The sequence below is a fragment of the Panthera tigris genome, chromosome A3 (genome assembly GCF_018350195.1).
Source record: "Panthera tigris isolate Pti1 chromosome A3, P.tigris_Pti1_mat1.1, whole genome shotgun sequence".
NCBI lineage: Eukaryota > Metazoa > Chordata > Mammalia > Carnivora > Felidae > Panthera > Panthera tigris.
In genome coordinates, this window is record NC_056662.1 from 115954039 (window position 1) to 115977553 (window position 23515).

The 23515-nt window shown below is 47.1% G+C and overlaps 1 protein-coding gene across 1 annotated transcript in view; it reads left to right on the top strand.

Moving 5' to 3' along the window:
* ALK (ALK receptor tyrosine kinase) overlaps positions 1-23515 on the top strand; it is a 673858-nt gene that overhangs the window by 578371 nt on the left and 71972 nt on the right. The window contains exons 10-11 of the mRNA XM_042982239.1: positions 14355-14449; positions 14621-14749. Of these exons, the coding sequence (XP_042838173.1) occupies positions 14355-14449; positions 14621-14749 (224 nt within the window). The remainder of the gene's footprint in view (positions 1-14354; positions 14450-14620; positions 14750-23515) is intronic.

Genomic DNA, 23515 nt, shown 5'->3' on the forward strand with positions numbered 1-23515 from the left:
TGAAGCAAGTAGATGAAGGAGAAGGTAAATTCTTCACTAAACAGAGGAGTGATTCTACCAGAGGCCCTGACTCCTATTTAAATTCGATCACTAGTGGCTTTGTGACCTTGAACCTCTCTGAGTCTCAGTTTCCTCATCTTTAAGCTGAGAGGGTTGGACTAGAAGATCATTGACTTTGCAAGGCTCTGCAATGGAGAAGTAACCACTGAGATCAACTGCCACTTGTCTCCCCGGGATGGCACCAGTCTGCCACCTGCAGCCAGCCTGGAGCAAGCAGTGCCCAGCCTAGCACAGCAGCTCACATGACTCCTTGATGAATCATACTGAACCCTTGATGGCTGGTGTGCTAATCTGTCCCAGAACAAAATAGGCAGAGGGCAGAGGGTGGGAGTTATTTCTAGAAGGGGGCAGATAAGTGGATCTGGAGGGGGAAAGCCAACTTTAACAGGCTAAATATCAAACCCAGCAACCCTAGCTCCTCTGCATTAGACTCTTAAAACCCATCCAAATTACCATCCTGATGAATTCGCCTCTAAAAAATGAGGACAAAGAGCTTAAGGCAAGGTGAGGGTGATGCCAGTTGGCATGCAGCTTTGTAAGGATAAAGTTGGGTCTCAAATTCTTCACTCAAACTTCACAGAGTCTGCTCTTTCCAAGAGCTCATAACTTCAGTTGTGCTGTCATAGGAAGAAGTGATTGTCCTCACTCTGAGCACTAGTTTCCCACTCCTTCAGATGTGTGTGGGTTAAAGATCAAAGCCCTTGGACATCCTGAGGCACAGTGCTACCCCTAGGACAAATGGATTTAATTAAAGTGGAGGAAGGGGCAGTGTGGGCACTCCCTACCACAGACTGGTCTTTTGTCCTCCGGGATTGTGAGAGTTGTATGCAGGGGAAGGCGAACAGGAAGGTGATGGCAGAGCCCTTCCTCCTGGGAGATGCTAAATTAATTCAGATGAATCAAAAGGGTTTTTTTCTCTTCAATCCAGCAACTCCTCTCTCTTTCATAACCACTCCAGGGGATTTAAAGCAAGTAAGATGTTGACTCTGTTCACTCCCATCCGTGAGAGTTTTGTTTGAAAGAGACTTTGTTCTCAGCCTCCCTCCTCCCTGTTAAAGGCTGTTTACCAGACTGACATTTCCAATATTGGTACTGAGACCAAACTGTCCAGTGGGGATTCAGACAAAGGCCAGCTTGGTTTGTTGATGCCTCGTGACCTAATGAGTGTGCAATTACAGAACACACAAGTGACTCCATTCACCAGGAGCCTGCACACCACTGACATGCTCTGATGTAGGAAGCTACTCCCCCCACCCAGAGCTAAAGATGATATAGAAGGCATCAAGACACAGAGGTAAATGGAACTGCAGGAGAAGGAGGCATGGCAGTTTTCAGTTGCTAAAATCGCTTACCAGTAGAGATGACTGGCCCATAAAACTAAAAAAGCACTGTGGATAAAAGACCATAGGCTTTAGGATCCGATAGTCCCAAGTTTAAAACTGTCTCCGACACTCACTAGTTGTGTGACCCCAACCAATCACTGAACCTCTCTGGGCCTTGGTGGCCACATCTGTAAAGTATCATCACAGTACAACTTCACAGCGTTGTTATGAGACTAAATAAAATGACTGTCAAAAGCATCTATATATAGTAAGTATCAATGAATTTTATTTCCCACATCCAACACCCTCATCCCTCAGTTATGTAGCCTCAGGTAACTTATTGGGAAAAAAGTAGCACAAGTCACAACCACTGATCTTCCAAGTCAAGTATGTTGTATAAAACAGAGATAATAAAGTTTACTCTGAGGCTTAGAGAGTAAAGTTCTTGGTAAGCTTCCTGGCCCACAGTAAGTGCTCAGTCAGTGGTAACTACTACTAATAACTACAGTATAACAATAACAATAATAATAATCTCCCCACCTGATGCCTCAGAAGAGGCTGGGATGGACCATTTAGCAATAATAACTAGTCATGCAACCCAAAGATGATAGAGGTGAGTGTTTTTCTGGATTTGCTGTCATCAGTGTTGTGTAGACTCCTTCTAAGGGGAAGGAGCAAGAAACATATTCTTCCTTTTCCTCCTACAGAGAGTGAACTATAGCTGCCAGATTGCCAGAAAATGAAAATGGGAGGAGGGAGAAGTAGAGGAAGGAAATATTTAAGGGAAAGAGAAGGAAAATGGATAAAAGACAAAGAAGAACTCTCCTCTCCCCCCACGTTTAGGTAGTCATTAGCTCCTGTACCACCTGCTTTCTTAGGCAAGTTCTGACTTCAGCTATTCAGCACTCACATCGTGGACAGCTCCTCAATCAAGGACCTTGAAGGAGCAGGAACTTTATTCCCAATGTTGGCCCAAATCTCCTCCAATCCTAGGTTCTCCAACATTACATTACATTGCATGCATTATAGAGTTTTTTGGAGCAGCTTTATTAGGGTTTACAGGTTAGCTCTAAAGAGCTCCTATCTTTTAGATACTTCTTTCAGTTCAGTTATACTTTGCTAGATTCTTACAGGTTTTTGTACCTTCCATTCTCTTCACATGACATGTTCTTCCTCTACCTTCCTTTTCTCTAACTGCCACTCTTCCTTCACTTTTTAAAGACCTCTAGACTATAGTACACCTACAATATATTCTCATGGCTCCTGAAATATCTCTATAATTTGTCACTCTTTACTATCTATTTTTTTTAATACCTGAATATACACATTAACAAAGTAGAGCTCAGATCTGTCTTATATATCACTGTTCCTTGAACATCTAGAACCATTCCTAAGAAACACATCATATGTCCAACAAATATGTGTTTACAGAATGATGTGTTGAGAGAAATTGCATACATTTCCAAATTCCAGCTGAATTAACTGAGAATTTCACTTACTGGAATCCATCTAACATTCTTCCTGTGTTCAATCTAACAAAACAGATAAAATCACATTACAGTAAATACTGCTGCAAAGTGTTCTGTATACCAAAGCAACACCTGTGTCCCATCAATCAACCAGCATTTATTACTCTTATGGCAAGGAATTTTCTTTAGAGACTTGGCTGGTACCTGGACTTTCTTTATCTCTGGTCACTGTTCTGTCAGAATCAATTTATAAGAAAGACTTTGATCCTAATTGTGTGCCCTAATCCTTTTGAGTAGAGAGATCTAGAGCTGAGCACTTGAGAGCAAAGAGCTATATTCACATTGCTGCCACCACATAGTAGTCTTTCTGTGAAAGCTCAGAGAATATGCCATCAGTATATAAAGGCTGATGATGGGGAAACACTGATCCATGGAATGGTATTTCTTCTGTCCATTTACAAACAGGCAAAGGAATAGGAATAACGCCATAGTCTGTCATCATTATGAAGTGATATTAACCATAAATCCATATTATAAAGAGTAACGAGAAAAATCTCCATGAGTAGTGCCCATGATGTTTTGAGCAGTGGCAACATCCCTGGAATACAGATATGTTCTTTCAAGGTAATTTTGAAGGGCAGCACCAATTCAAATATTGGCTCAATGTGTGCTTAAAAGTTATCTCATTACTTTACAGCCACCTCATATAACTAGTTTTCTTTATTCTCTCCCCCATTCAATTGCCATTCTTTCTGTTGGAATTAATTCTATCTTTACTCAAATGGAAGAAAGGCAAGTTCTCTTCCCTCAATCTGTCAGTCTTTTATAAGGACATACACCTAGTTTTCCTCTTTATAATAATATATCCTAGTAAATTAAGCACAATGTTCCCACACCATCTTAAGCTCTGACATGCTCACAGAGCAGAAGCAGGTGCTAAGTTTGACTCATTACAAGATAGATTTCAAAACACCGTGGATTAAAGCTTGTCCCGCAAATCACTGCCATCATACAGCCAGATAGAAAGTACATAACCTAATGTTCATGTGGAGGCTCTATTCCCCAGCATTATCATTATAAAGGCTTTTAGCCATATCCTATATACATAGTCTAACAAGAAAAAATGTTCCCTCTGGAGATATTTAGATTTCTGTTCCTTTTGTATCCTTTGTCCTAAAAGACAAGTAGTGTGTTTGACAAATGCATCTTTCAAATGGAATCAGTTAAACTGAGAGTTATGTCTTTATGTACTTAGGCCAAATTCCACAGAGCCAAGATTTTTCTCATATCCCATTCTTGTTTCTCATCCACAGAATCTCCACTTTACATAGGGTGCTATCAGTAACAATACTGCCCCTTTGTGTAGCATCTTTCGGTGATGAGAAAGACATTAGAGGGGCATTTTCATCATTTATTACCTGAGTAGAGAGGCAATTAACTTCCAGGGAGAGGAAATCCAGAAATTTCCAATGAACCTCAGTTTGCAGGTCTAAACACACTCCTAAAAAGTTGTGTTTAATTCAGATTTTTTTTAATCTGAACCAATCTGTAAATTGAACCAAAGCTTCCTCATAGAGCCATGAGAAGAGTTAGAAATGATAATGACCAGAGCCAGCATTTGTTAATGCCAGTCACTGTAACAAGTAGTTAACATGCATTATCTCATTCCATCCTTAAAACATCCCTTGGGATAGATACCAAAATTAATCCCCCTTTTTATAAGAGGAATATGAGGTCTAAAGAGGTTAAATAATTTTCTCTTAGCCCTTAGGCTGGTCTACTTCTATGTACATGCCTGAGGAAATGAAGACACAGTGCTTGGCATGTAATAGAAAACTTGATAAGTGATAGCCATTGTTATTAACAAAACATTTTGGTTTGGGATTTTTTAGGCCACACCCCTTATTCATTCTGATTTAGTTTATTGTCTTCCCTTTTCACCATCTATCACTGAAACCCATCATCTTAATTCTGCAGCCCAGCTCCTGCTAAAGACCATTTCCCACCCAACCCTTACCTGCCTGCCTTCTCTCATCTCCAGCCCAGGCAGCATCACCAGCACAGGGAGATTCTCTTCTTTTTCTTCTGGAACACAATGGCCCCTTCCCCATGTGGTTTTTCAAGTCACCACTCTAGCATGCCTTTGACTATTTCCACTTCAGAGCTAGAGCATAAGTCCTAATAGGTATTTTTCATTTGCAAATGTAGTAATGTACCATGTCTAACAAAAGCATAAAAATAAAATACATTTAGTTATACATTTAACAAACCACCCTCTGGTAGAGAATACAGTTCACTTCCATAAGGACTGACACAGAAAGTCGAGGTCATATAATGCCTACATGGTCCCCAGGAGAAGCCAGTGAAAGGTCAGGCCCTGCCTGGGTTTTTCACCTTATGCCTGCCTTCCCTTCTGTGAAAGTTTCCATTTATAGCTGCTTTGCCTCCACCAGTCCTTCCCCAGAAAGGAGAGATGCCTATGAAAGAAGAAGATGTCACCCCTGCAAACCCCACACACCAGTGTCTGCTACTCCTCTGCTGGACAGGCTACATTTCATGGTCACAACAGCTCCTGGACCACCCTACACTCTGCCCCATGTCCCTTGCCCATAGCAGCCTTGCACCTGCCTCCCAGAGTGCTCTACCCCCTCACAACTCGAGGCGCCCACTCTGTCCCACACTTCTGGGTGGCTGGGGGAGATGTCATCCCCATTTTCAGGTGAGAATACAGAGGCACAGAGGGGTTAAATCAAGGTCCTACAGGTAGTTAAACATAGAGGCTCTTTCTTAGAGCTCCTTCTATCTCCTTTCAGTCCACCAGAGAACACCTGTGGAAGCTCCAGTGTAAAATGGTACTAACCGCCAAAATCATCCAGATATTATGTATTTATCCAGCCAACACTTACTGCCCTACTTGGTGTCAAGTGACAAACTTACCTGGACAAGTAATGTATTTCAGCCCTCTAGGAATATCATCTATAGGGGGAGCCTGGTAGGAAAACAGACCTTTGTATCACAGGACAGTAAGAGCCAGAGAAGAGGGAAGTACAGACAGAGAGAACAGCATGAGGCTCAATAAGCCACAGCTGTTGGAGCTCCTCACTTCCAAACAGGCTCCTCTCTGGTAGCCAGTTTGGGGTTCTCCCTCTGCCAGATATGTCCATGCCAACAGAAGAGCAATGACTGTCACCTTGGGTAGCCTGCATTTGTTCATTCACTCACTACCAACAGATGCACATCAGGCACTCACTCGGGAGTGGCTCCATAGGCTTCAAAGTCAGAGGTGAGGGCAGAGGGAAGGGGAAGATCTCAAGGGTCTGCTTTCTCAGGAGGTGCCTACCTGTCCTGAGTGAGTCTGACTGCCCTGAGTCCATGTACACAGGCAAAAAACCCAGCACTTTAGGGCCCTTTTCATAGTGGGTAAAGAAAAAAAAAGGTGTTTTCTGCCCCTAACCAGCTGTGACAGTGCAAGTGTCCCTTCCTGAAGCTACAGGGGCTGGGGATCTCAGCATGCTTATTCACATCAGCCTGAGTCAGTTTCTGCACTAGGAGAAAATGGTAGGCTCCAGGGTAAATTTAGGTGAAGCAGGGTGCATAGCACTGAGTAAACCCAGCAAGCTCAGAGCTCTTCATGGAAAACTTGACTTTGCTCTCCTTACCTTCCCCAGAGAGATGAGGAAACTAGCATCCCAGAGCACTAGACCACACTCCTTGAATCCACTTTGCCTTACTCAGGCATGTCCCTAGTCCTCGAGTGGTATAAAGTGTGAACTAGGTGATGATTGTAGTTGTGAGGGAAGGGTACTTCTGAGTCCTGCAGCCAGATAAGGGCTAACTTTACCCATAATCCTACTCAAAGAAGTGAGTTAGTCATCAACCCAACCATGTCAGATACATGGAGAACACCTAAGCAAATAGGTTTGTGCTACACGATATGTTAGTTGGGTAACACTACTCAAAGTAACATTAAACTTCCAATCCTCAAGGATGTACAAAAGAAATTTATTTCTTGCTCATGTGAAATCCAAACTTAGTGTGCTAGTTGAATAGTGACTTTCCATCTTGTCCTTCAGGGGCCCAGCCTCCTTCTCCCTGTGGCTCAATCCTTTTCTCCAGTTTTGGAATCCTTTGCATTAAGACAGCCAACGGAGAAGGGGCATGGGAGGGGTTCTCATATAGGAAGATTTTTATGAGTCATTACTTCATCTCATTTTCCATTGGCTAGAACTCAGTCACAAGATCATACTTAACTTCAAGGGATACCGAGAAATGTAGTCTAGCTCTGTGCCCAGAAGAAGGGAAAATGAATTTGATGGGGGGGAAATGATGTATCATGGAATAAGCCAAGGAATACAGCCTTTATCTCTGGGCATCTATCAGAGTGTCACTTGAGAATACCAATTCCTTATTTAGCTATTCTGACCATTGATTAGTCTTCTCCTAGAACCTTCATAATTCAAGGCTGAAATCAATTCCAGGATCTATTCTAAAGCATGAATGTTTCATTCCCAAAATTTTATGATGTAGCAAAACCTTACTTTTTGGCAGAAATCACCCCAGAATTTCTTTTACTGAATTTCTCCTTTCTTAAAGCAATTTTGATATTTGACCACACTTGGAAGTCATTGACACAAAATGTCAGATTCAGATGTCTTGTGGGCAAGACAGGGAATTGAGTGACTAGGGAAATGTCATTGTCACATCATCAGCAAACATATTTTAAGCCCCCATCAAGCACAGAGGATGGAAAGGGGTATATGGCCCAGCCTCTTGCCAGTCACAAGGCCTGCATGCTAGGGGATTGGGGGAGACACTGCGCATATGCAATGAGAGGGAAACAGCAACACATGAAGTATTGTGCAGAGGCTGACAGCATGGTCTGTGTTCAGATGGCATGGTGACCTCCATGTCAGGGAGGATGAAATGGAGAACACGAATTATTATAAGGTGGTGGACCCTGTGGAAAATTTAGATCTTCCTGAAGTGGGAAAGGAATAAGAGCATTCCAAAGAAGGCCATCAGGGTGAGTGGAGGCTTATAGGCAAGAATGTTTTATGTGGGTTCAAGAGTAGCCAACTAGGTCATATCAGAGAATCCTGAGCAATCTCCTTGGGAGAACGTGAGCAAGGATATTAGGCCACATATTTTGGACTCTGCACTGTGGGTAATAGCCATTGAGCACAGAGATGGGAAACCAGAACAAGGAGACTATTGAAGGCTCTGTGAGGGACCAAATGTGAAATGCTTTGAGCCTGGAAGTGGGACTTAGAAAGGGGGAAGATGGGCTGGGGGAGAAGAGGCTGCCACCTTCCACATGGCACCATTGGCCCAGGACAGCCTTGGGCTGGCCCTCTGAGAATAGTGGAAGAAATGTGGCTGGTGGCTCAGCAATGCAATGTGCAGCCAGGCATAGATATATACAAATCAAACATTCATAACTCTGAAAGGATCTGGTCCTGTTTCTTTCTCAGGAAATATCCCAGATCACTGGAGCAAAGAGTAGATTAGCAATTCTGAGCTTTAAATCCTATTTCTAACACTGATTTACTGTGACGTTTGGGACAAGTTGTTGCTTTTGATTGCTAAGTTTCTACAATCAAGAGTGCAAAACAGTGAGACGGATCCTGCCTGTGAGCCTGGTTTTAAGAAGTAGTCGCTCAAAATGGCAATAAGTGAACCCCTTTAGAATAGCAGGATGTTTGGATCAGCTCAAGATTTTCTTGGTAATAGCCACAGCTCAATTTACAAGTCAACAGATGCACATATTTTTCATAACTCTTAGTGCCTCTGAAAATGTAAACCTATGTTCTTGGCCCTTCTCTCCTCAAGCACAAAGTTTGGAATTTAGGGGATAACTGGGCTGCTGATATTTGAAACAAAGCAGAATCCAGTTCTATACATGCTTTTCTCTAGGACCTCACTGGCGTTCACCACTTCCGCTCTCACTTCTGTGCGGGTGACACATCATCTTTATCTCACCTGAGTCCCATACCTGGGTTTCTAGCTGCCTGACTGGCATCCTGCCCACACCTTCAATATGCTCCCTCCTGTGTGATTCTTCTGTCCAAAGCCCTACCATTATCCTAGGCATTCAGTTCTTCAAAGTCTTTCTTAACTTCTCTCTCACTACCCAGATTCAGCGTTTCCCCAGGTTGTACATTCTAGCTCTATAGGGGCAGAACTAAAAAGGTGTTTAGAAATACCCTAGTCACTGAATAATATGAATCACAAGTCATATGAATTCCTCAAGGTCAAGGTTGATGTCTTTCTTGTGCATCTCTATATTCCCAGCTGCAGACAGCGTGCCTGAACTCATAGTAGGTGCTCAAATAATCTTTGCTCAAAGCCAGAGGGGGAGATATGGAATTTATAACACTACCTGAGGAAGCACAGATTTCTAAAAATATATATAAAACAGGAACAATGAATCAGAATCTCCCATGTTAAAGAAAAGCTTCCACTGTGAAAATACCCACATTACATAGGTATTTTTTTAAAAAACCAAGATGGTGCCAGGGTGCCTGGGTGGTTTAGTTGGTTAAATATGACTCAATGTCGGCTCAGGTCATGATCTCATGGTTTGTGGGATTGAGCCTCATATCGGGCTCTGCACTGACAGCTCAGAGCCTGCTTAGGATTGATATTCATTCTCTCTCTCTCTCTCTCTCTCTCTCTCTCTCAAAATAAGTAAATAAACTTTTAAAAATATAAATAAAATAAAAAAAAGATGGTGCCTAACAAATTTCAGTTGCCCAGAGTCCTACCAACTATGTAGCCCAGAATTCACTCCACTCTACCTTTTGAAACTCAGCCCTCACCAAGCAGAGAAAGCTGTTAATTCAGGCTCATAAAGATATTTCTGTCAGGATAGAAGGAAACCAGCAACCACCCTTTTCCTCTGTCTTCCCACCATGGAGGGCACCTCCATCTCTGGCACTACCTCAGCTCTCAAACCGTAAGCTGACACAGCAGCAAAGGGAAGAGGAAGAGGTCAGTGTTAGAAATGTCTCTGGAAGGTGGAATGGACTTCTCAGTCTCTTGGAAAGAATGACTGCAGATTCCTTCTAGCTCTGGACAGCCCTCCAGGCGCCCAGTTGCTCCTACGGCCCAGGAAGAGCTTAATATACATGACCCAGAATGAGAAAATGAAAAAGCAATATGGGAACTTGCCAGAGAAGGGCTTCTCCCCGCCCTGAAGTCTGGTGGAACACCCATGTGGCAGGCGACCTTTCGGATTGGTGGCGGGCCAGGGCAAATGTGGGAACCAGAACCATTAGTCACAGACAGCCAGTGCCTGGAAGCCTGGGACTGAGATTGTTGAAGAGTGTGAGTGATTCTCCGTGCTTGCTCAGTCTGGCTGAAAACTCATTTTCTCCCCTATTCTACCGCAAAGGGCTCCCTCACAGAAGCCAATTCATTGCGAAAGATCTCTATGGCCCTTGGCAACCTTGGAATCACTCTGTATGGACTTTTCCTCACTGCTCTTGGTGTCATTATGCCCAGAGAGAAACCAAATCAGAAGATGGTAAATTACTTCTGAGAGTCGGGGCTGAGCAGGAAGAGAGGGTGCTCCCAACTACTGAGTCTGGCCTTTAATGTCCAGGCCCACTTTACCGTGTGAGAGCCAAAGGCTTCTAGAGTCAGGCGGGGCACACGTGTCCAGCCCTAGCCATGTTGATCCCAGACAGGCTGGTCCCAGGATCCCAAAGCTGGTCATCAGCCCCTCCTTTTCAACTGGTAACTGAAGTCAATTATGCAGATAATAGGATGGATGCGGCAGGGCTTTTTCATCACATACATTATTCTAATAGAAATGCATACCGCGACCCAAGCTTTGTGACAGTCCATTTTAGAAGACTTTTGCCGAGCAAATCAAGTGCACAGTGAGAAATCGGAGAAAGCATTTTTCCTCAGCAGTATCTGCCCTCTCTCTCCTAAGCAGCCAGAGCCCAGACAAGTCCCAGCTGCAAAAGGGAATGCAGAACGCTCCCCCTCTTCTGAGCCCACTAAATGGTCCAGAGGAATCTGAGACGCGGTGCCCATCCGCTAAATAAATGATTTTTACCCAAGCCAGCCATTCTTTCTTGCTCTCTCTCTAAAGCATTGCTATTCCCTCAGTCCACATTCAGACACACACCTTTTTGTCAGCTACTTAAAATCATTAAGTGAACTTAATTAGGTTTGTCAATCCCTAAGGCTGGCAGAGTGGCAAATAAGGCACTATATTCACTGTCCATTAGCAGTCTGTTGTCTGAACGAGACTGCGTGTTTTCTGAGCTGTGCACGAGCAGCTTTAGCATTTTCTATGCAAAGATCTGCCCAGTGAGTCTGGGAGATACCGAATTTCAAGGCCGTCCCCTCTAAACCTGGCCCACTGCCCCAGTGGCCACCTCCCAGGATCCCCTGAGGCCAATTTTCAACAGGCCTCTCTGTAAAGCTGAGCATGACAGAGTCAAGGGGTGTGTTCTCTAGGCAAAGACAGGCTCCAACCAAGATCTCTAGCCAAGTCTGTTGTATCAACAAGCTCCAAACCCCACCAGCTGAGAAAAAAAAGAAAAAAAACAACAATAACCCATGCAATCAAAAATGTCATCTTTGGAGAAATTGAAAGAACTGAGCAGGTGTGAACTATTGAGTGGCAGGGAGAGAAATCCATGCTAAGGCTATAAAGACCTCAGCTGCCATGTTTTTAAACAGCACAGATCAGTGAGGGAGTTTGAGGATCCCCAAAGAGCTGGCTCTTCCCTTCTCCTTGACTGGGCTGCCCATGAAGAGGGAGGGCTAAGCTCTACCAGCCATGGGGGCTCAGCTTTCTTTCTCCATACAGAGCTAAGGCTTTGGGATAAGGGCAGTGGAATACCTATATGTTTGTTAGAACCACTTGGCCCCATAATCCTGGTAGTAATGTGGCATGGACCTTGCCTTCCCTTAGACCCAGAGTAGTCCACCTGGTACATGCTAGAACTTTCCCCCAATTCTAGAGCAGTCCAATTGGTACATGCTAGAACTTCCTGTCAGTCTCAGAGCAGTCCACCTGGTACATGCTAGAACTTTCCCTCATTCCCAAAGCAGTCCATCTGGTATATGCTAGAACTCAAGACCTGAGGCCACAGCTGACCCTGGAGAGTGACTTGGTATCTGTACAGGAGACCAAAACAGGAAAGACTGGTTGCACCAGAAAGACTGAGAGCCTTGAGAAGGCCTCACCCATCTTCAGCAGGGAGTGGGGAGCAGAGCCAGGAGCAATCTCTTCTTCACATGAAGTTCAGCTAAAGACACACAACCAGGTACCATCCCAACAGAAAATCCTGGATCTGGGTGGTCCCGATGGCCATCTGGCCTCTTGGCTAGTGCCTCCCACAGAAAAGAAACTCCCAGATTGGTTTTGCTGCCCCCTCTCTGCCCCAACACCTACCTTCCCCTGACCCCATTCACAAACTTCCTCTGCCTCACCCCTGCCCTCCCCACACCCCAGCATGAGCCACCTTTGTCCCCCGTGTCCCTTCCTGCAGCCTCAGGAGTCTGGAGCATTTGGGGAGCAAGGGTTGGCAGTGTGGCCTTTCGAGTGGACAGAGGCAGCATTGCATGTTTACATCTGATCCGACATCTGATTGAGTCTTCCCTGATTGTTAGGAGTGTTCCTGACTCAAAATATGTGCAATTCCCAGTGTCAATCAAACTCTTTTAAACAGCAGCTGCCACTGCCGTTGCCTTGCAGTGTACTTTAGAGACTCTTCTATTTAGAAACCATTCCAGCTCCAGCGTGCATCATGCCTTCCATGCTAAGAAGCCCAGTGGCTGGTTGAGAAGCTTGCAGTCCTAATCTCTCAGTAATGATGAAGGACGGCAGAGAGAGGGGTGGGAGAGCAGGGGAGCGGGGCGTGCAGCCTCCCTGGAAGGGCCCAGTTAGGGCAAAACAGGGATTTTGTCCCTCTCCCCCACACTCAGTGGGTGCACACATGTAATTTACTTGCTCAGGCACCCACGGCCTCCTGGAAGCTACCCCCATGGTGCTCAGGACTTGGCCTGGCTCCTCAGCCTGTGGATGACAGATTCGGAGATGGTGACCCAGAGAGGAGAATCAGAAAGGTGGGCTGCGGGGCCCTTACCCACTGCTCTTCCACCTGGGAACATGAATCCTTCCAGTCACCATCCCCACATGGCTCTATGCACCTGTTCTCTTGCTGCCTGCAAGCAGCATCTCTCTAACCCTGGCAACTGCTGTAAACAGAACAAGATGACAGTGCTAAGGCCCCTGTTGGCCACTTGAGAATCCCAGGCCTGGCTGTGTCCCATGTTACACAGGCTTGAGCTGGAAACTCATCTGCAGACCATGTCCCCCAGGGAAATCTGAGACAACTGTGATCTTGCCAAGGCTTGTGGAGAAGCCTGATGTGGGTGTGTGATACACACGTGCCTCTCACTGTCTTTGTGTCCTTCCACACCACTCACATGTGAGCCATGGGGGCTCTGCCCTGCTCTGACACATCCCTCACTCCACTTCCTCCACTGCAGATGCCCTCCCTCACCATCCCCATCCACATTTCCAAGTCCTCGCCTTCTTTCAAAACCAACTTAAATGCTACCTTCTCTGTGAGGAAACCTCGATGGGTTTCCTGTTAATACTTACAGCCCACACTGTGTTGGTTACAAACCCCCAGGTCTTAGTCAAATTATTTAATATTTAACAACAGGTCAGGCACTACACAGACCAACCCCAGTGGAGACCGATGCTGGATGCGACACCAGATCCTTGAGACCCGGACTGGGTTAAACTTTTGGTTCCTGGATAATGTGAAAAATTAGAATACCAGGGAAGGAACCAGGCTGCCTGAGGCAACAAGCATGGGACACTTGGGGGACAATGGCTCTTTATCAGTTGGTACAGAAGCATTTTAGTATTTTAAGAATGACTTCAGGGGCACCTGGGTGGCTCATTCGGTTAAGCGTCCGACTTCGGCTCAGGTCACGATCTCACGGTTCGTGAGTTCGAGCCCCGCGTCAGGCTCTATGCTGACAGCTCAGAGCCTGGAGCCTGTATCAGATTCTGTGTCTCCCTCTCTGCCCCTCCCCTGTTCATGCTCTGTCTCTCCCTGTCTCAAAAATAAATAAAAACCATTAAAAAATTTTTTTTAAAAAAAGAATGACTTCAGCTCTACCAAGGAGTACCTGCTGAATGTCAAGCCCACTCATTTCTGTCCAACCGTCCACACCCAAAAAGTGAAAGAGTTCTCCTCAGAGTTGCAGGGAGTCCTGGACCCAAGTCCTAGACTCTAAACTGGTTAACATGGGGAACAATCCCTCAGAAAGAGAAGTACTCTGTGCTGGGGAAGTAGGGGGAGCTGAGGACTGCTCTGGTCTCACAACTGCTCTGCGGTTAGGTAAGGCTGATAACAACTATGGTAATGAGCCAAGTATTGGCACACATTCACCAGATGCTGAATCCTGAGAAATGACCAACCCAGGTTGTTCCTTACACACACTCCTCTTGACACACACACAGGTTCTGGCTGCAGATTGTTGCGTGGTGGGGGCAAGGATCCAGAGCCACCGTGGCTTTTGACAATATCTCCATCAGCCTGGACTGCTACCTCACCAGTGAGTTCACCCTGTCCCTTGCACTTGTCCCCAACCCAGACTGCCCCGGGCCTCACTATCCCTCCTTAACCTAAGCCCACCTGCCTCTCCCACCTTCCCCGGGGCATACTCATCTGTCCCTCTTAAACAGAGCCTCACTTAACTCAGCCCATGGGGTCTTCTCTATTCTAGTCAGTGGGGAGGACAAGGTGCCACAGGATACAGCACCCAAATCAAGAAATCTGTTTGAGAGAAACCCAAACAAGGAGCCGAAACCCTGGGAAAATACACCAAGAGAGACCCCCATCTTTGACCCTACAGGTAAGGGTTCAACTTACAAATGTAAGTAAAGTAAATTTTTTGTTGCAAAAGGCGGAAGAGAGATACGTGCGGTGATTGTAGTGGGGAGTGGTGTCTAAAGAATAAGATGGTCGGGGCGCCTGGGTGGCGCAGTCGGTTAAGCGTCCGACTTCAGCCAGGTCACGATCTCGCGGTCCGTGAGTTCAAGCCCCACGTCAGGCTCTGGGCTGATGGCTCGGAGCCTGGAGCCTGTTTCCTATTCTGTGTCTCCCTCTCTCTCTGCCCCTCCCCCGTTCATGCTCTGTCTCTCTCTGTCCCAAAAATAAATAAAAAACGTTGAAAAAAAAATTAAAAAAAAAAAAAAAGAATAAGATGGTCAACCTTTAAAAGGAACAGAACCTACATCCTGGCTATGGGCTCCAAAAGGATGTTTTTTGGGTCTCTTATCACCTGGCCGAATGAAGCATCTGGAAGTTGTGCAAAGGAGCTACTGGGGAATACCCAGGAACCAAACAGGAGAACCAAGCTGGTATCCTTTCCTCCACTCAGTCCCTTGAAACCTCTCCCCATTTACTGAACAAAGCAAACCCTACATCAAATTTCTTCTCCTCATAAAGAGGGTTGGGCCCAAAGCCGTTATTTGTTGCACAAAGACAGGCTAGCCCACCATGGGTAAAGGCCCAAAACCTTCAGGTTCAACACATTTCCCCAAAGCGTGGCTTCCCCACCCCACCAAAGCTGTTTTATTCAGCATTTTCTGGGCTGAAAGACTTCTCATGAAGACTCTTACTGCTTTGAACCCAGGCCTCTTCAGCCTCTGGCCCTAAACCATGGTGTGACTTCTCAGCTACTCTTTGTACGAGGAGGAAATTCCTTAGAATCAGTCTCTAAACCTGGCATGATGTTCCTTGGCAGTTATTAGACCTATGAACCTCGCCCCAGAGAAGCTGTGAAGCCCCCGGCCCAACACCAGCAGGTCAAGGGGTTCCCCCAGGGTAGGGGTAGTGCACGTGCCTGGGTATGGGAGTAGTGCGAGTAACCTTGGTAAGCAGGGGCTCGGCACTGTCCACCACACTCTTTTTCCTATAGAAGGTCGCTTTATTAAAATAACAATAGATAAATGATAAATGTTTAATTTCTGCTTATAACGTGAAATCCTCATTTAGTGCAAAATACAAAAAAAAATAAAGCAGAAGTTTATACCTTCACACTAACTTCACTGACTCTCAACTTACTACATAAATGTCAGCCTTGTTCTGTCTTTGAAGGAAGAAATCCCTTCCTTCCTCTGCCCTGAAAAGCCACCCCAGGTGGAGCTCTCTCTGTCCCCGATTCCTGCCTGATCTAACCCAGGGGCCAGACCTGGGCTTTTCCCTTCATCTCTCCCCTTTCCTCCCTTCACCTTTAACTAAAACCTCAAAACACCTTTTCATTTTTCCACATGAAAGGGAGCCTGCCACCTCTCTCTATTTCCCGACTCTGTCTCATGGTCATTCATGAAACGGGCTAGCATGAGGGAGGTGGCCTTCTGTTCATTGTTTGATGCCTCGCCTCACTGTCCCACCCCAAGGACTGACCTCCAGGGACTCCCCAGCCCCGGTCAGTCACTGCCTCCTGACCATAAATTCAGGACACGTTCAGCAAACATCGTGGCAAGCCCCCGCCCTGTCCAACCACCAGCACTGATTACATGGCAGGGGCTCCGGAAACACATATTGATTGACCCGGGGGCACTTGAGGCTTGAGCTCAGTTCTCGGATCTCAGATATTGGCAGCCAGCTCCCCTGCAGCCAGCACTTAGGAGCAGCCATCCACCCCGCCTGACTCCCCAGTTTATTGCCATATAATTCCCACTGTCCCTAAAAGGCTCATCGATGAGGGTCTGCACAGTGGCCACTCAGACTAATGAAATCATGTGGTGGCTGGAAAGCCACAACGCTACCCCACCACCTCCGACTAAAATCAGAAGCGAGTGGCTGCCTGAGAGACTGAAGCTTCCTCTGCTGCCCAGCCCCGCCTCAGGGCAGGAAGGACAGGCAGGTGACTGTGGGTCAGCATTCTGTCTTCAGACTCCCTTCCAGAATGACCCTAACTGTAGGGGAAGAGGACACTGAGGCAAACACGTCCCCAAGCAGCCTGAGTAGGCTCTTTGGACAGGCTTTAGAGAACTGGGCACAGAGGCAGTGCTTTCCCAGGAACCCGCTCTCGCCCTGGGGAGCAAGAAGGGAGGGAGAAGCTGAGGCAGGCTCCCAGCCCCTAACCCCCCTGACAGATGCCGCAGTCCCACCCTGTCGCCCACCCCTAGCAGTATGCGGTGGGGGTGTCTCTGAGTCATCAGGAGAAGGATGAGCAGGGCGTCCCTTCCCTACTACCCACAGGACAATGTCCACCACACCCCCTGAGGGACTACTTGGCCAGGGCTCAGCCTCATGGTCAGGGAGAACAGGCACCCTAGGTCCATGCCGAGGCCCTCCTTCATCCGGCTTTAATCTAGACCCAACCACAGCCCTTGCACACTTCCTCTGTGGCCAGTTATGTGCTCAGAGATGGTGAACAGAACAAGACCCAGGTCGAGCACCCAAAGAACTCCCAGTCTAGACGAGGAGCACAGGTGGGAAGGGAGGGGTGGGCCTGTAAACCAGCAGCTCATGGCCTGCGAGGTGAAGCTTAACCTAGCTTAGAACTTCTGCCTGGGAGGGCCTCTGGAGAAGGAGGGAGAGATGCGGTAGGGAGGGGAAGGAAGGGGAGGAGCAATCTAGAAGCGTGCCTGACCCTGGGCTGGGCTGTTTCACACACCAATCCCTCCTGTCCTCACCCTGGCCACGGGTAGCTGCTGTCATTACCACTGTGGGATGAGAAGATCATCTGGAGGAATGAGCCCCACAGCTGACAAGGAGTGGAGCCAAGATGTGACCCCGAAGTCTCCGTTCTTTCAGCCAGCTAAGCCACTTTAGGTGTCCCCGTCCAGAGATAAACACTAAAAATGGAAGAGAGCGGGAGAACACCCCAGGTGAAAGTCCCTGCCCCCACGTCCAGGAAACAGATCAGCCCCCAGCCTTCCAACAAAGGATGGAGGAGACAAAATAACAAGATTGTCCTCCCAAAGTTCAGCGCTGTCAGTTTCCTCTGGGCTGGAACAAGGGCGGCTGGTGGCATTTCAGCTCTCCTCCTGGCAGGTGTTAGAGCACCTCCTAGAAACACAAAGGTCACATCAGGTCTTTTGAAAACAGGTACTCACAAAACATCCAGGTTTCCCTAAACACTCCACATTTCCCCTAATTCAGCCCCATGTCGAGGGCCTGACCTCCGGGTTTGGGGGTGGCCTCACCCCCAAGCCCATGGGGCAGAGCTGAGCCACTGGAGCACCTAGGCAGGAAAAGCCTATCCAGGTGTTTCTTGAAGCTTTCTTGGAAGCCTGAGTCACCTTAGCTAATCAGATGAAGAAACTCAGAGAGAAAATGGGGCGAGTATTAAGTCTGGGGAAATTACATTTGTCAGCTTTGCACATACAATTACACTAACCAAATGGTTGGGATAATGCAATCACGGGACTACAGAGTTTCTCTCTCTCTCTCTCTCTCTCTGTCTCTCTCTCAGCAGTAATGAGTGTGCAAGCAGGCTCTGCCACCCACCCCCAAAGCCCAGACAAGGACAGGCAGGACCCCCAAGGCCCAGTGATCCTGCCTCAGCTTCCTCAGCTTCCTCTCTCATTCTCCTGTGAGCTCACATGTTGTATAGGGAGGACAAGAGGGAATTAGCTCAGTTTACATCATAAGAACTGCCCAAACCTTGGGCCCAGCCCACAAGTATCTGTAACTCATGGAGCCCTAGCATCAAATCACAGTCTTGCCTGTGAGTTGTTTAGTGATCGTTGGTTTACTGTTTTCTCAGTAGACATCTCTTGCCAAAGGGTAGGGTCGGGGTGGGGGGAGGGGGGGCGGACATTTAGAACTGTGTAGGATCATGAAAAGAGCACTGGACCAGGAGTCAGAACCTCTGTGCACAGCCTTGGCAGGTTTGCACTAGCAAACTGAGGTCCAGGGATGTGTCCCACCTCTGCACAGCCTTTTCTCTCCTCATGTAACAGCTGGGGTCTGTCAGCAAACCCACAAGTAGCAGAGCTCAGAGAAGAGGGGCTAACATCAACACAGGCAAAGGCAAGAAAATGCTTCTTTTCTTTCTTTTTTTTTTTTTAGCGTTTATTTTTTTGAGAGAGAGAGAGAGAGAGAGAGAGAGCACTCTAGTGGGGGAGAGGCAGAGAGAGGGGAGGGGGAGAGGGGATCCAAAGCGGGCTCTCTGCTGTCAGCACAGATGTAGGGCTCAAACTCACGAACTATGAGATCATGACCTGTGCTGATGTAGGACACTTAACCAACTGAGCCACCCAGGCATCCCGAAAACTGCTTCTTTCAAAACTCAAGGTTTGGGGCACCTGGGTGGCTCAGTCGGTTAAGTGTCCAGCTTTGGCTCAGGTCATGATCTCACGGTTCATGAGTTCAAGCCCCACATCTGGCTCTGTGCTTAATAGCTCAGAGCCTGGAGCCTGTATCTCCCTCTCTCTCTGCCCCTCCCCTGCTTGCACTCTGTCTCTGTGTCTGTCTCTCTCTCAAAAAAAATTAAACATTAAAAAAAACCCTCAAAGTTTGAAGTAGACAGTTTTCAGGTCCCTCCCCATCACCAGCCCCGTGGTTCTAAAGGCAGAAGGGATGTGGGATAAAGCAGCCAGAGCTTTCTTGGCCCATCTCTCCAATTAACCCACAGTACTGCTAATGTGCCCAGAAGAAAGGGTAACAGACTGTCCATTTCTACACACGCTTCTGTGACTCAAGAACAGATGCCAATTTCAATGAGAAAGTTTTATGTGTTTCATATAAATTGATTGAGTCTATTTCTGTTAAATGCATTATCCATTCACCACAGAACAACTATTAGAGTTAATAGAATTTGTAGCTAGAGCCATTATGATCCAAGCATGCCCTTCTGGGGATGACGGCATTGTGGCAAGGCGGCTTCCCAGGGCCCGGCCCCCTTGCTCACAACCTGTCTTCTTATGTCCACCAGAGCCGTCTGTGCTCAGGTGCCGCGGACGCGGCCAGGCTTACTTCAGTGGCCCACCGAAATAGTCAGGATTCATCTAGTTCCTGAACAAACAAGTGTATCCTAATCCAATTCCAAACAAATCCTATCATCCTGTCACTTGTCAGCACCTGCCAGCTTGGGGGTAGCGAGGAAGCTGGGGTTGGTACTTTCGCCTTAGCTTTTTACCATGTGCCAGTTTTGGAGGCAGGGGGCCCCAAGGCAGGGAGGACAGAAAACAAGTAAGGGTAGAAGTGCCGGGAGCCCCACCCACCCTGGGGGGGACTCAGGCTGGACTCTTGGGTTCATTGCATCATTAACAGCTTTCCCCAGAAATGCACAGTGACAGAATCTGGGACTTCCTGGGTGCGACAGGGAGTTCGCAGTGTTTCTCCAAGTGTGTCCCAACACCATCTGCTTCTGATCACCTTGCTAGGGGAGGGAGGACCCAGAAGTGCTGCTCATTAAAAATGAAGCTCCCTGGTCCCCACGGGCTTGTGGAATCTGAATGTCTAGGAAAGGAGAGCTGGCACTCTGCATGTTTAACAAAACTCTCAAGAAAAGCCTGATCTGAAACAAAGTTTAACAACCCTCTTTTAAAAAGGCAGCCTTTTTTTTTTTAATGTTTTATTTATTTTTGAGAGAGAGAGAGAGAGAGACAGCGTGCGAGTGGGGGAAGGGCAGAGAGAGAGGGAGACACAGACTCGGCAGCAGGCTCCAGGCTCTGAGCTGTCAGCACAGAGCCCGACACAGGGCTTGAACCCACGAACCGGGGCTCGAACCCACAGCCCGTGAGATCAACTGAGCTACCCAGGCACCCCAACAGGCAGCCTCTTTTAAACAGATAAGGAGCCTAGGTCTGGAGAAGGTGAGAGGCTGGCTCAGAGTCACGTGACATACTTCCAAGTTTTTCTCTCTTAGACAACAAAGGCCTTGCGTTTTGTCATCACCTCTTTACACACCTAGAAACCATCAGTCACAGGGTGGTGCTGGGTGTTAGGAACTGTACTGGGCTCTTTGTATGCAGTGTCTCATTAGTTGGTACTATAACATAATCCCCCTTTTACAGATGAGGCAATTGGCCCACAGAGGGTGAGTAACTTGCCTTAAGTTACACAACTTGTGCAAGAGGCTAAAGAACATGGTCTTTCATTTTTTAATCATATAAAAAAATTAATTTTTCTAAGCCAGGTAATATATTGAAGGGCAAGTTGTAATAAATCCTCTAAGAATCCTACTGTTGACTAGTCTTCTGGAGGAATCTCTTCTCTGAAAAACTCGGGTTTCTAGCGCTTTTGCTTAGACAGAGCACATCTGCATCTTCACGGATACTCAAAACAGCACACTGGGTACACAGTGTACCCACAGACATGTAAGAAAGCTGATAATTGCAGCTAATTGGCATCCCTCTGTGTAAACCAACCCCCCCCCTCCCTCTCCCCAGTCAGTGCACATGAAGGCACTTAGCACCCATTCAACTAGGGGTAGCAATTCCTTAAGACTCAGGCAGGCATGGGGCCATCAATACAGTCCTTGGGGCCGGTTTGGGTGGCTGGCCATGTTCCTGTTCAGCCGGCCTGCTTTTCAACCAAGTGCTGTATGTTCCTTCTTATTTTACTAAATTTAGATTATCACCTATTTATAGCGAGGGGACTAGTGATGACACAGGAAGCACCAGCCTTAACAAGGCCTGCGAGACCCCAGTCACTGCGCCAGGTTCAGAGCCCTCCCGGTTACAATGTCACTCTTCATCTGAGCGCGTCTGCCTTCCCTGGAAGCTAACACAGCTGTGCTCCAGGAAGAGACGTGGGGTGGAACTAATTCATGATTCACGATCCCCATTACTGACGTTAAAGAGTCTCTTCCGGTACAAGAGGTTTTGTACTTTGGAGACCTAGTCAGCATCCCCAAGAGGTGGCCTGCGTGGTTGCCAAAGGAGAGAAAGTTGCCTGCTCGGGGACCTGGTGGCAGTACGGGGTGGAGCAGAAGGCTGAGGAGGAGGCTTGCTCCCCTACCGCCCGCCCACCAGCAACAGCTTCGGGGCTGCCTCCTTTGATCTGTACACAGTTACTGAGCACACTCAGCATCTTTCATTTGGTCTTTACAGGCCCCCAGGCTCCCCGAGGATAGACATCACTCTCAGGAAGCAATATGCCATAGGGCTTTGTTTGTTTATTTGTTTGTTTTTTGTTGAACTCTAGCCGACACCCAGTGTTACGCAAGTTTCAGGCGTCCCACACCTTGATTCAGCACATCCATATGTTATGCTGTGCTCCCCACAAGTGTATCTGCCATCTGGCAGCATACAACATGGTTACAGCACCACTGACTATATTCCCTATGCTGCACATCCCATCCCCATGACTCATTCATTCCATGACCAGAAGCTGCACCTCCCACGCCTCATCACCCATTTTGAGTCTGGCATGCTTTTCAAGAGCACGGACTACCTGTGTTCAAGTCCCAGCTATGCCACTTACTTTAAGCTACTCCCTTCTCCTTTCTGTGCCTTTGTTTCCCTGCGTCAAAAAAAAAAAAAAAAAATGACGCTTACATTATTAGCGCTTACATTTCATTAAGTTCAGTGAAGTGAACGCATATCACAGGCTGAAAGGGGAACGGGACACAAAGTGAGCTGTATGAGCCATCGCTGTTTTCTCATTTCAGATGTAAGGAAAGGTTGTGTGACTTGTCCCACCCATCACGTACAGAGCCAGGATCCAAACCTAAGCTGGCTCACTCCGCAAAGTCTTCCCGCTCTAACCCCATACCCACTGGGAGCAATCCCAAAAACCACCCAGCTGCTGACCACAGCAAGGGAAAAGCTCTTGCTATATCCAGATCGACCGGTTTTCTCTTTCCTCTCAGGAGATTCAACTCAGCATTCAACACAGAAAACATCATTGCTTTCTAGTCAGTGTGCTTTTATAATTCCCCAAATCCCAATCCTAGAAGGGAAAAAAAAAGTCAGGTAGGGCTGAGTTCAGTTCAACAAGCTTAACAAGCATGTGCTGTATGCCTGCTGTGTGCCAAGCCTTGTGCTGGGTGCTGTGGGGCCTGCAACTGGGAGTGAGCCAAAGCACCACTCTTGAAAAATGTGCCACCCAGAGCTAGGTCCACATAAGCCTGATGTGAAACCGCCACTCTCTTGGCACAAGAGAAATTCCGGTTCCATTTCCAATTTCCAATTCTGATCGTATCTGGAATTAGGACAGGTTCCCTGCTCCCCACCCCACCCCACCCCCGGCCAGCTCCATGGTTCTGGCTTCACTCTGTGCTGGATGGTGAGGAGGTCTTTATCCAAGACTGGTGCACTGCAAATTATACTAAACTGATCATCATTTTTGAAAAGAAATCTAGTGTCCTTTGAGAAAGGAAAGAATCTATATTGTTACTTCATAACTTCCCAATCCTGGGCCCCCCTAGAGAACTAGCACAGCATCATCCAGCTCTGACAGGCTCAAAAACCCCTCATAAATGCCCAGTCTAATGCTACTTGGTGTTTGGGAGTATGGCAAGGCTACAGACAAAATGCTGTAAAATACCAGGCCATGACTCCTGCTAGCAGAAGAGAGGATTCACTGCCTTTCTCTCTCCTGGATGGCTTGAGAAAACATATTCCTTGTTTCCCATTTGTTTCAGTGAAAGTTTGCATAAGTGGGAGGCAACAAATGATCCAGGAACTCTGGTCTCAGCACACCTTGATTAAGA